The 13129-nt window shown below is 47.9% G+C and overlaps 1 protein-coding gene across 1 annotated transcript in view; it reads right to left on the bottom strand.

Annotated features, from left to right (window-relative positions):
- The window catches only part of DNAH1 (dynein axonemal heavy chain 1), a 799478-nt gene that overhangs the window by 49286 nt on the left and 737063 nt on the right, over nt 1-13129 (bottom strand). The window contains exons 67-69 of the mRNA XM_030205737.1: nt 8855-8999; nt 1009-1167; nt 763-894 (exon numbers count right to left, since the gene is read on the bottom strand). Of these exons, the coding sequence (XP_030061597.1) occupies nt 763-894; nt 1009-1167; nt 8855-8999 (436 nt within the window). The remainder of the gene's footprint in view (nt 1-762; nt 895-1008; nt 1168-8854; nt 9000-13129) is intronic.

The raw sequence follows: 13129 nt of genomic DNA, 5'->3' as shown, positions 1-13129 counted from the left end.
CCTCAACGCGGAGAAAAGAAAACTGACGAGACGTGCTCACGCGACGGGCAGGAAATCAGTCAGCGCATAAGTGGTGCGTGGCTTGTAAAATGCCGATTCCTGGGCCAACGCAGATGTCGACCCACATGAACAAGCAGCCTGCTTGTCCTTGGAGAATAAAAGCAACTGATAGATATGCAAACAATGCAGGACTGCAAAGAAAAAATGTTTATTTTGCAGACGGTGCACAGTATGGTTAAAAAAAACCAAAACTTTTCAAAATGCCCAAAGCCTGGTTATAATAGAACAAAGAAGATGGGCACAAATGTTCAGAAGAAACATTCTTTTCCTATAGCAGTAGATTATTGTGGAAATCTCTAGAGACTTCCAACAGTGGCTGAGGAAAGAATGATATGAAGTACTAAGGTAAATAGTGATGGAAAATCCGTGCACGACTAAAAAGATTTTACCAAAAAACTCCAGCAATCAGCTCTGTGTTGGCATCTGTATGACTATGCTGGCTCGTCATCAGAAAATATAAGTAAAGGACTACAGCATATGAGAGGAAAATGAAAGGAAAAGAGATTCAAGACAGGAAAATGCAGGAGAAGCTCCTAGGTTGCTGTACACCGCTTTGAGTGAATCTTTTCATAAAGGCAGTGAATAAATCCCAAGACTTACAGTAGAGATACATACAAGACTGATTCCAGTCAGAGGATTACACCTGAAGTTGGAGGGGACATTTTTATGGACAGAATCCAAATTTATGACTTTATTTTTCACCTTATCAGCATCAATATTCTCAATGAGTCTTTCCAGCGATGGCATCCAACTTGGGGCAAGATGGCAGTTCTGAAAAAAGACCCACTTTCCCCGCTCCATCGAGCTTCTCATCATGGTTTCTGCACGTGGGCCCTGGAAGGCATAAGAACATTAGTTAAGACTTTGAACTGAAATTCTCTTTTTCTGACAGTATTTACAAGCTTCCTAGAGCTATCCAGGATGCTAGATGTTGAAAGTAATGCTCACCTGACCCTGTCCTAGAGAAATGGCACTCAGTTTCTTTGAAAAGCGCATTGCTTCTGCAAACTTGTAGAGATCAGCTGCAGGGTCTGTCCCAGGGGACAGAACAAAGATCAGAGGTGTTGTAGGTGTTGAATCTTTAAACACTACTGACAGGTCTGAGGTCTGGAAGGTAAAAAGATTCATACAGATTCAATAAATCACTTTGGTGGCAACTTTCAAACTGTGCACACAAATGCAAAATGTTGGATGGCAGCACTTTTAAAACACTCTGAGACTGTAACCCTATTATAGTAAAGCAAAACAAGGGAAACATTGAAACTTCCACAGTAATTGATACAAGTAATTGATCTGGCTTATCCTGCAACCGCAACCGCGGGAGGAGCTGACTGACCCTAACACCGCCGAAGCGGGAGGGGTACAAAGCTGCCCTACAGCCGCACGAAGCGGGAGGGAGTGCCGGCAGAATTTATGTCTCAATCCAGCCCCGTAAAACGGAGGGGAGAGGAATGCAGCAGCTCACTGTAACACAAACTCGTCTCAACTCTTGAAGAATCCAAGTGAAAGAAGAACTTGAACACGAAGTCCTCCTGAAGGCTAAACTTGAACCTAAAATTCAACCAGAATATAAACAGTACAGATATCTGGGAGGGGCTATGGATTGATCAGCTATGATTAATGGAAAGAAAATTATCAGGTATGATTATACATAATTTTACCTTCCATATCATCAAGCTGATCAATCCATAGACTGGTGGGATGTACCGAAGCAGTACTCACCCAGGGCGGGACATAGAAATCCCTGACCTCAACACTGAAGCTCCAAACCGGGCCTCCGCCCGTGCAGCCACAGTCAAACGGTAATGCTTGGAGAATGTATGAGCCGAAGCCCAAGTTGCCGCCTTGCATATCTCTTCCAAGGAGACGGATCCGGCCTCTGCCATCGAGGCCGCCTGAGCTCTCGTGGAGTGAGCCTTCAGCTGGATAGGCGGCACCTTCCCCGCGGCCACATAAGCAGCTGCAATGGCTTCCTTGACCCATCTTGCCACTGTAGGCTTAGCAGCCTGCAGACCCTTACGAGGACCTGCAAACAGGACAAACAGATGATCCGATTTCCGGAAATCATTGGTCACTTCCAAGTATCTGATGATGACTCGTCTCACATCCAGATATTTAAGAGCAGAGTACTCCTCTGGGTAGTCCTCCCTACGAAAGGAAGGGAGACAGAGCTGCTGATTCACATGGAAGCGAGAACCAATCTTGGGCAGGAAGGAAGGCACTGTGCGAATAGTCACTCCTGCCTCAGTGAACTGCAGAAAAGGCTCTCGACATGAGAGCGCCTGGAGCTCGGAAACTCTTCTGGCTGAAGTGATAGCCACCAAAAAGACTGCTTTCAACGTCAGGTCTTTCAGAGATGCCCTCGACAAGGGTTCAAAAGGCGGCTTCTGCAATGCTCTTAGCACCAGGTTGAGATTCCACGCAGGTACCACTGAGTGCAAAGGAGGGCGCAGGTGATTAACTCCCTTGATAAAGCGCACCACATCTGGCTGCGAAGCCAGGGAAACACCCTTCAGGCGGCCCCTGAAGCAAGCCAGAGCCGCTACCTGGACTTTAAGGGAACTGAGCGACAGGCCTTTCTCCAGACCTTCTTGCAGGAACGCCAACACTGAAGAAATTGGAGCAGTGAAGGGAGAAAGTGAGCCTGCTTCACACCATGCTGCAAAGATACGCCAAACCCTGGCGTAAGCAGTAGAAGTAGAGCGCTTCCTCGCTCTCAGCATAGTGGCGATGACCTTGTCTGAGAAGCCCTTCTTCCTCAGACGCTGCCGCTCAATAGCCAGGCCGTAAGACCAAAGGGAGAGGGATCCTCCATCACCACGGGACCCTGATGTAACAGGCCCTGCTCCACTGACAGCCGCAGAGGATCGTCGACTGAGAGCCTGAACAAGTCCGCATACCAGGGACGTCTGGGCCAATCCGGACCCACCAGGATTACCCTGCCGGGATGCTTTGCCACCCGGTCTAGCACCCTGCCCAACATGGGCCAGGGCGGGAACACATAGAGGAGCTCTTGTGTCGGCCACTGTTGGAGAAGAGCATCTACTCCCAGGGATCGAGGGTCCCGTCCTCTGCTGAAAAAGCGCGGCACTTGGCCATTGGCCGATGACGCCATCAGATCTAGGCTCGGCTGGCCCCAGCGCTTCGTGATGTCCAAGAACGCCTGAGCAGATAGTTGCCACTCTCCGGGCTCCAAGGTATGGCGACTGAGAAAGTCCGCCTTGACATTCATGACTCCGGCAATGTGGGCCGCTGAAAGCTGCTCCAGGTTCGCTTCCGCCCACTGGCAAAGACTCATAGCCTCCTTGGCTAGAGGGGCGCTCTTGGTACCTCCCTGGCGGTTGATATAGGCCACAGCCGTGGCATTGTCCGACAGGACCCGTACAGGCTTCAACACCAGTACCGGGATGAACTCCAATAACACCAACCGAATGGCTCTGAGTTCCAGGAAGTTGATAGACCACTTGCCTCTGCAGGAGACTAGAGCCCCTGCGCTGTCCTTCCCAAGCAGTGGGCTCCCCAGCCCATCAAAGAGGCGTCTGTCGTGACGACAATCCACTCCGGGGTCACCAGAGGCAATCCTGCAGACAACTTGTCTGTCTGCGTCCACCAGCTCAGCGCCTTGCGCACTGCTGGGTCCACGGGAAGGCGCACAGCATAATCCTCCGACATCGGAGTCCAGCGCAGCAGCAGAGATAGCTGTAGTGGTCTCATATGAGCCCTGGCCCAGGGCACTACTTCCATCGTGGCCGTCCTAGAGCCCAACAGCTGCACGTAGTCCCAAGCCCGAATAGGAGAGGCTACTAGGAACTAGTCCACCTGAGCCTGAAGCTTGACAATCCGATTGTCTGGCAGGAACACTCTGCCCACTTGGGTGTCGAATCGAACTTCCAGATACACCAGGGACTGAGTCGGGCGCAGCTGGCTCTTCTTCCAGTTGATGATCCATCCCAGGGAGCTCAAAAGAGCAATTACCATAGCTTTGCCGCACTCTGCATAAGAGGGGGCTCGGATCAACCAGTCGTCCAGATAAGGATGGACTTGTACTCCTTCCTTTAGCAGGAAGGCCGCTATGACCCCCATTACTTTGGAAAAGGTCCGCGGAGCAGTAGCCAACCCAAAAGGGAGGGCTCTGAACTGGAAGTGTCGTCTCAGGACTGTAAAACGCAGAAAGCGTTGGAGAGGAGGCCAGATGGGAATATGCAGGTACGCTTCCTTGATGTCCAAGGAAGCCAAGAACTCTCCTGCCTTCACTGCCGCTATAACAGAGCGGAGAGTCTCCATGCGAAAGTGCCTCACTTTCCAGGCCCGATTGACCCCTTTGAGGTCGAGGATAGGCCGGACAGAACCTCCTTTCTTTGGAACCACAAAGTAAATGGAGTAACGTCCCTTGCCAATCTGATTTTTTGGCACCGGAACGACCGCACCCAGGCGGATCAGGTTGTCCAAGGTCTGCTGCACTACCACAGCTTGACCGGAGACTTGCAGGGAGAGAGTACAAACCCGTCTCTTAAGGGTTGGCAGAACTCTAGCTTGTAGCCGTCTCTGATGACTTCCAGCACCCACGCGTCTGAAGTTATAGTGGTCCACTCGCCCAGAAACGAGGACAGCCGTCCTCCAATCTGCACTGGGGCGTGGACCAAGGCCCCGTCATTGGGTACGAGACCCTGGGGGAGGACCGGAGGGAGCACCTCCGGGACGGCGGTCTCTGCGAAAGGAATGCTGCTTGGGGGAGAAATTCCTCTTGAAGGAAGAGGGGGCAGAGGAACCTGACTTGCCGGGCGGTACCGATGGGCTTCCTGCAACCGTCCTCTGGAGGTATCGGGACGAGTACTAACCCGAGCCCTGACCTCTGGTAATTTCTTGCCCTTAGACGTGCCGAGATCGGTCACGATTTTGTCCAGCTCGACCCCAAAGAGCAGCTTGCCTTTAAAAGGCAATCTAGCCAGGCGGGATTTAGAGGCGTGGTCAGCAGACCAATGTTTCAGCCAAAGCCACCGCCGCGCAGAGACTGTCTGAGCCATGCCTTTAGCTGAGGCTCTCCAGACATCATACAGCAAGTCTGCCAAATAGGCTAAGCCCGATTCCAGGGCCGGCCAATCAGCCCTCAAGGAATGATCCGAGGGGGAAGCCCGCTGCACCATAGTCCGGCACGCCCTGGCCACATAGGAGCCGCAAACTGAGGCCTGCAAACTTAAAGCAGCTGCCTCAAAGGACGACCTTAAGGCCGCCTCCAATCTTCTGTCTTGGGCGTCCTTTAGGGCCGTGCCACCTTCCACCGGCAACGCCGTTTTCTTAGTCACCGCAGTGATTAAAGAATCCACGGTAGGCCACAGATAGGCCTCACGTTCACTCACAGCCAAAGGATAGAGGCGGGACATAGCCCTAGCCACTTTAAGGCTCATTTCCGGGACATCCCATTGAGCCGCAATTAAGGTGTGCATGGCATCATGCACGTGGAAGGTTCTAGGCGGGCGCTTCGTCCCCAGCATAATGGCCGAGCCAACAGGGGCTGAGGGAGAGACGTCCTCCGGAGAGGAAATCTTCAAAGTGTCCATGGCCTGTAACAACAGGTTGGGCAAATCCTCTGGGCTAAAAAGCCGCGCTGCAGAGGGGTCATCCGCTCCAGCCGAGCGGGGATCTATCTCCTCCAAGGAATCCGCAAAGGATCGTTGGGAGACCTCAGACACGCTGCCCTCATCTACATCGGAGGAGACAAAAGTCCTCCAAGGCCTGGAAATCAACCCGAGGGCGTTTACCTCTGGGAATCTCAACCTCTTTATCAGAAGAGGGAGCAGGGGCAGCGTTTTGCATGAGGAAAGCCTGATGCAGCAGCAAAACAAACTCGGGGGAGAAACCCCCAGACTGTGCACTTCCGCAGCCTGGGCAACAGCCCTAGACGCACTCTCAACCGGCGCTCGCAATAGCGGGGGAGAGACATGCTGCGCATCCAAAATGGCGTCCGGCGCGAAACTCCGTGAAGGAGCCGCGCGGGAAGAACGGCGCTTAACTTTAGCCGCTTTTGTGCCGTCGCCCAAATTAAGGGCGTTCATGGCATTAATGTCTCCAACCTCAAGGGCGGCCCCGAAGAAGCCGTCCGAGCCGCGTGGCCGGCCAAGATGGCGGAGGCGAGGAGCGGGGGATGGGCGTTTATGGCGGGAAAAAACCGCCACGCCGGAGGAACGACCGGGACATTCATCGGTCACTAAACTATCACCCATCAAGGGCGAATCAGGTTGTAAAACCCCCGCATCCCCTCTAGAAGCGCTCCAGCGATCCGGGGAGCGACCCTTTGCGCCCTCGCCCTCCGACGCCATTGCCACGAGGAGAAGAATCGGAGAACCCCCTGCCCGCTATAAAAAGGTAAAATTACCTGCTTGCCGCTCCGAGCTGTAACGAACTGGTGTCCCAGTGAGTAGCTGCAATGAACGTTTAAAGAAACGTCGAATTAAACGCCTTTAAAGACGTTTAAAAATATATATATTTTTTTTTTTTTTTTTTTTTTTTTTTAAACGGAGCCAGCGGGAGGGGGGAGAAAAGGAGGGACCTGGCACCACCAGGTTTGCACTTGCTCAAAAGAGCCCTCAACCCCAGGCCTCAACAAAACCTAAGGATTAGGCTTGGAGGCCTAGCCAGAGCTGCTGCTGTGTGTGACCACCACCTGCTGAGATAGAGAACATACTGAGGAGTTTCCGGCAGCACATGACCACATATAGGGAGGCAAAAGTTTGCTCTCTATCTCCACCTGCTGGTAGATGGACACAACCCACCAGTCTATGGATTGATCAGCTTGATGATATGGAAATGTGTATTTACAGCCCTTTTATAAATATATGCATAGATAAAATGAAATAAATGAACTTTGCAGCTTCAACTGGAAGTGCTGTTGCTTCCACACGGAGGTGGCTATTTTGCAACTTCCATGTTTAGCTGGCCAATTTTACAAACCTATACGTGTAAACATAGCCAATTAATTAGTGAAGCTGCACTTTTAATTTTGTTTCATTAAGAAGATGGAATTAAACAATGGGCTATTAAAAAGTATTACTCCCTTAATCTTGTGTGCAAAGTCCTGCCTCAAACAACACTTTTTCAAAATCTGTGTGCACCTCTTAGCTGGGAGAAAAACCCAACTGAAATTCTCTCCCCCCCCCCCCCCCCCCCCATATATGTGTATTTCTATTGTAAAATATGGAAAACCAAGTCTCCCCCCCCCCCCACCTAAAATCTCTGCATGTGCGGATCTCCAGGTGTATAACAGCAGCTTTTGGGAATCGCATTTTATATGTGTATGTGATTTTGTACAAATGTAAATGCCACTTCACGTGGAGATGCTTCTAAAATAATCTCCTTTATTTTCTTATTATTTACTTATTTAGTGAAATTTAAACATGCTTCTCTGTGTTAGCCCAATGCAAGTTACAATCCAAAAATTTAAAACAAAATTATCATTTATGAAATATTATAAGCAACTCATATAAAAATCACATATATTAACAATGCATCTCATAAAATGATTATGTAGCAGGACACCCCTGTGTGCCCTTTTGGTAAACATGGAAGACATTCTTGAGTCTCTGGTCCAAATCTAACCTACCTGCAGTGTGAGGTAATGGAGGATGGACATGCCTGCAGGGACAGTTCAAGGGTTTCTGATGCCTCAGACAAACTTTCAGCATACCCCCACAGGGGTAGTTCAAGGCCTTTCTCACCACCATAGCTCAGCAAATCCCCTTTACTTCCCTTCCGTTTTCTACCCCACCAGTTCAGCATCTCCCCTCTCCTTCCCTATCCCTCATAGTCCAGCCTCTCTTTCCTTCCTCTCTCTTTCCCTATCCAGCATCTCCCTAGTGGCCATCTCCCTTCCCCCTCTAAATTCTCTCCAGGTGGCCAGCATTCTGCTTCCTTTCTCAACTCACCCCCAGGGGACTAGTATTTCATCTCCCCTTCATCTAATCCCTATGTTGAGCACCTCACCTCCTCTTAGCCCCCTCCCCTTCCATGTCCATAATTTCCTCTTTTCTTCCTCCACCCCTCCTTTTAGCATCTCTCCCACATCTTCCCTTGCTCTCAAAGAACATGTTCCTTCCCTTCTTCTCCTGATGTTGCTTCTGCTGCTGCCCCATTTCTTTGCAGGCCTCCTAAAATACTTGAAAGCTACATGCACAGTGTGGGGACTCTTAGCTCAGGTGTATGCTCAAGGTCTGCTGGGTCCCATCCTCTCTGGCAAGACGTTTATGAAGGAGCTGGTAGGATCCTGAAGATCTTGAGCACACATCTGTATTAAGAAGCCACGTACTATACATGCTACTTTTAATTGCTTCAGGAAGGCCCAGACAGAAATAGGATGGTAGTGGTAGCAGCAGCAGCAGCAGAGAAGAGGACAGGAGACAGCAGATCCAGTCCTGCTGTGACACTGTCCCTTGAATTCTGCCACTCTAGGCAGTGCCTAGTCTGCCAGTGGCAGGGATGGTCCTGCAAGCCTATTGGTCCCTAGTCAAAGGGTGCCTCCAAAATTAATTTTGGAGGGAAGGATAAAAGGTTCTAGATCTAGAAGCCAGGTGTATTCTTGTACTCTCCACAAGAGTCGAGAGAAGGATGATAGGCTTCCAGAGGTCAAGGGGAGGCTCAAGCTCAGCCTGGGAAGCAACTTTCCTGGGGTTTGGCTGGGTCTACAAGCCACAGAGTGCTGTCACAATAATTGAAAGAATTGGGGAGTAAGAGTGAGAAGTTCAACTGTGTGAGTATGAAATGTCTTCCTTGATTCTTACATCATCTTTTTTCACTGAATTACCTGTGGCTCAATGAACCTCTGCCCCAAATTCGCAGACACAAAGTCCTGCATAGCATTAGTAACTTTGTCCCCTCGGAGGCAGCGTAGAACTAGCAGCTTCTGGAAGGCATCCAACTCGATATCCCATTTGCCAGGCAAAGGCTCTCTGCAAAAAGGTAACAGTTTGATCAAACTTCTGTGATTATAGTAACATTAACACACAATGCATACCTCAACATATGTAATCACATGCATAATCACAGAAGCTGTTTCTGGCCGGTTAAACTGTGTTGAACATTGACACCATTATTATTATTAAATATATCTCTTGCCTATCCATACATTTCTAAGTGTTACAATATATAGTGGTTACAGAAAGTGTTCTCCAAGGACAGTAGGACATGTATTCTTACATATAGGTAACATCACCCAATGAAGCCTGGTGTGGATACTGCTCAGCATATCATCTCTTTAAGAGGCCTTGGACAGCATCCCATTGTGCATACATATGCTGGTGCATTTCTGCATAATGCGTGAGCGTGGGACCAGCAGTTCAATACTCTAGCTGAAGGAATACAACTCCAAGGAGAGGTGGGACGGCATGTGAGAATGCATGTCCTACTGTCCTCTGAGAACACCTGCTACAGGTAAATAACTTCGGCTTTCTCTGAGGACAAGCAGGACATTGTTTCTCACATATTTATATATTTATTTGGATATCTGCTTACACCTTTTTCAGTAGTAGCTCAAGGTGAGTTACATTCAAGTACACTGTCCCTGGAGTTTTGCCATCAAGAGAGAAGGAAATGTTGTAGATCCATGAAGTTACAGTTTCCTCTTGGGGACTCGCTGCTACCTATGCCTTGGCTGCTGGAGTTGGTAAGTCTAACATCGTAACCATGGATTCCATTTGGGAGGCCTTACAGACTCTTAATAATTCTTTTCTTAAAGTTACTGAAACTGTTGCTACTCAGATGAATCAGGTGTCTGGATCTATTGCAGCTCATGATAAGACTCTTGAGCAACATTCTAACAAGACTGGATCTTTGGAGGCCAAGTTGGCTGAGCTTCAAGTTACTAATGTGGCTCTATTAAGGACAAATTGTACTCATTTAAGAAGATTGAATATCTGGAAAATCAAATCAGAAAGCAAAATCTTAGATTTGTGAATTTTCCCAAATCGCCTCTGATTTCACCATCTGATATGGTATGGAAATACTTTATTGAGATCTTAAAAATATCTTCAGCTGCTTTACCATCATTTGTGCAGGCCCAATATTTGATGTTGAGAAGTGAGAAAAGTTTAGGAAGTTGTCAGAAAAATCAATTGAATTTGGCAGAGTTCTGGAATCATCACTTTGATTTCACTTTTGCTTTAGAACCAGATAGAAATAATATCCTTCATTTGTATCCTTCGTTTGTATTTCTACTTTATGAATGAGCTGTTTATGGGATCTAAAGTAAGTGTTTTTCCTGACTTGTTTAGAGAAATTCAAAAAAGATGCCAGGTATTTCTGGTGTTAAGACCCAGAATTTTGTGTTAACATTTCCTTCGCAATGTGTTTTGTTATTTGACAGTACAAGTTATTTCTTTTGTAGAAATGTACTGTAATTTATGCCCTGTAAGGTCCAGCATGACCAGATCTAAGGTTCTGAAGTATTGAATAAAAATAGATGGCATGTAAGTTCCCCTGGTGTGTTTGGTCAGCTGAGGCAATAATGTCCTGGAGAGATAAGCTATGCTGGATAGATAAGTGGTTAACAGTAAACAAGACAAAAGGATGGTCTGAAGAAATCTCTAGGGTATTGTGTGTAAGGAGATGGAGCAATCTAGGTGGTTAGAATGGAATGAGCTGAGTATGCAAAATGACACATACACATGTTTAAGCAAGGGGAGGGGAAGCTGATGTGGAGCAGGTGAGTGGAAAAGCAAGGTTCATGCAGTCATCATGCTGTGAAGTCAACCAATGACAATGGAGGAAAACTACAAACAAGAGTCTGGTAGGCTGGTTGGTGAAAGTTATGTTAACTGGGCCATATACCACAAAGTCATGTGATATAGTAATAGTTATGTGATATGGGCACGTACACACATAGATAAACGTATAAAAGGAATGGTTTATTACTGCAGAAACAGGAATCTTGCTAGCATTGCATTGCACTTTTGCTCCAGGCTGGTAATTCCTCAACAGGAACAAGAAAGGAAAAAGACTTTTTGTATGTACTACTTATGAATTATAAATGGCAAAGCAGCAATTAGATGTCTATTTTCCTATTTGTAATAAATAAGCTGCTATGATAAATTTATGTTTGGCTAATGGTGTATCTCTTCCTGTGTCCTTTAATCCAAATTATTTTATCCAGGGAATAAAAGTCTTAAAGTTTAGCCTTGCATCTTGCAGCCTGTCTGATACGGAATCATAGGTATAAGGTTAAACACAGCCAAGGAGTTTTTCTCCAAGTAAGGAGAACTTCTCTAAGGCTGAAGTGTAGTCCCCTCCCAAGGGGCAGGGGTTGGGGTTACACTTTATAGATCCCAAATTGCTCTTGGACTTTATTTTGGCAAAAGAAGAATTGAGGGCTAAGGTTTAATTGCCTGCTATTAGGGTCAGCTAGGGGTATTTAGTGGAGGATGCATCTTTACTTGATTTAATCTTTAATTTTCCTGTTTCTGGGCACCTTTATTACCTGTTATTGTGGACAATTTGTATGTTTGAACATTTTTTTCTTTCCTTTTTCCTTAATGTTTCTTAGTAGGCATGTGTATATCACAGGTTTGGTTTTCTGTGATTGTGATTTCATAATTTAAATAAAAAAAATTGTTTAAATTCCTGCCCCTCTGAATGGATGTTTGGCTGTAGCAATCAATTTATGGTTAAAAGTTAGGTATATAAGGCCTTGCTAAGTGGGAGTCAAACGTTGTCCAGACAGCAGTGATATTCAGATATCCATGTAAGTCTAAGGGGCCTTTTTACAAGCCCACCGAGGGCTTAATGTGCGTCAATATGGAACTACTGCTGGCCCAATGTGGGCACCAGCGGTAGTTCCACCCCCAGCATGTGGCATTTCCGGCACTAGTGGAAATATTTTTAAAAAATATTTTCACAGGGGGTTACCTGGCGATAATCGTATCCGGTTACCACCAGGCTAGCGTGGGAGCCCTTACCACCACCTCAATGGATGTCTTTTTCAGCCTTTTTATGTTGAGATCAGGCAGGGAGCATGGATTGGGAATCTGAGGGAGCAGGAAGGGGAAAGTCCCTTTTATACCTAAAAACCCCACGGGAGTACAGGGCCAGAAGGTCCAGAACCAAAAGACCCAGGCCAGTTCAGGAGAGCAGCTTGTCTCCTTCTCCATTGAGGTTAGTGGGATTAAACGACTACAAGTCCCAGCAGTCCTTGAGGGAGGCACTGGGTAGGACCAGGAAGTGCTACCCACACTGTGAGTCCCAGAATCCCAGGGGAAAGGAGGAGGATCTGAAGGGGCTTGATCAGGATGATAGGAGACAGCTGGGTGGGACTGATCAGGAGGATGTTAGACAGCTGGGAGGTGGTACTGTAGAGGAGTCCATGGACTGGCAGGCTGGGAAAGGTGGAGGATGGCTGGAGAAGATCCCAGAGGGAGCTCATGGACATTTCTGCTCTAGCTTGAGTCAAAGGTGGGCAGTTGAAAGGACTCATGGCAACATGGTTCTTTGACTTAATGAAAGGAGGGAAGAAGTGGCTACAGCAGCACTCTAACAGTAGGTGAAAGTTTCAAGAGTGGGTGGTTGTCAGGTGTTGGAGCTGACAAGGAAGGTGGGACCCTTTCATTTCCCAGGCTGTAAGAGGTGGGAGTGAAGACAGGGGTGAAACTGAACCAGTTGAAATGTGTATACTAAATGACTGTGTTTTGGAATAGGAAAGAAAGGAAAATAACTGTTAACCTGAGTTTGTGACATGGGTGGTGAACTTTGATAATATAAAGAGGTAACAGGACCTGAGGAGTGGGGAAGGGATACAAGTGCCTTCCCTCCCCATTAGGGGAAGGGGAAGGAAGGAAGGCTAAAGGGGTGGGGGTTGCCCTTCAGACTGAGAGTGACTATTGCCCTGGAATTAAGGGTGGACTTGGAAGAGTGCTCAGAGACCCAAGCAGCTGGAGGAGCTACAGTTGTGGGCAGTGGTCAGAAGCTAGAAAGGGGCGGATAGAGGAGCCCAATGAATCCAGCATCTTAGCTGCAGCCTAGGCGGCCACCTAGGTCAGAGCTGGGTGTATCCATTTGGGGTTGAAACCGGACACTGGGGGCCAGAAGGGGG

This window comes from Microcaecilia unicolor, chromosome 6, assembly GCF_901765095.1.
Source record: "Microcaecilia unicolor chromosome 6, aMicUni1.1, whole genome shotgun sequence".
NCBI classification, from domain to species: Eukaryota; Metazoa; Chordata; class Amphibia; order Gymnophiona; family Siphonopidae; genus Microcaecilia; species Microcaecilia unicolor.
The sequence above is the reverse complement of the archived record's forward strand: the minus strand, read 5'-3'. Positions and strand labels throughout refer to the sequence as shown.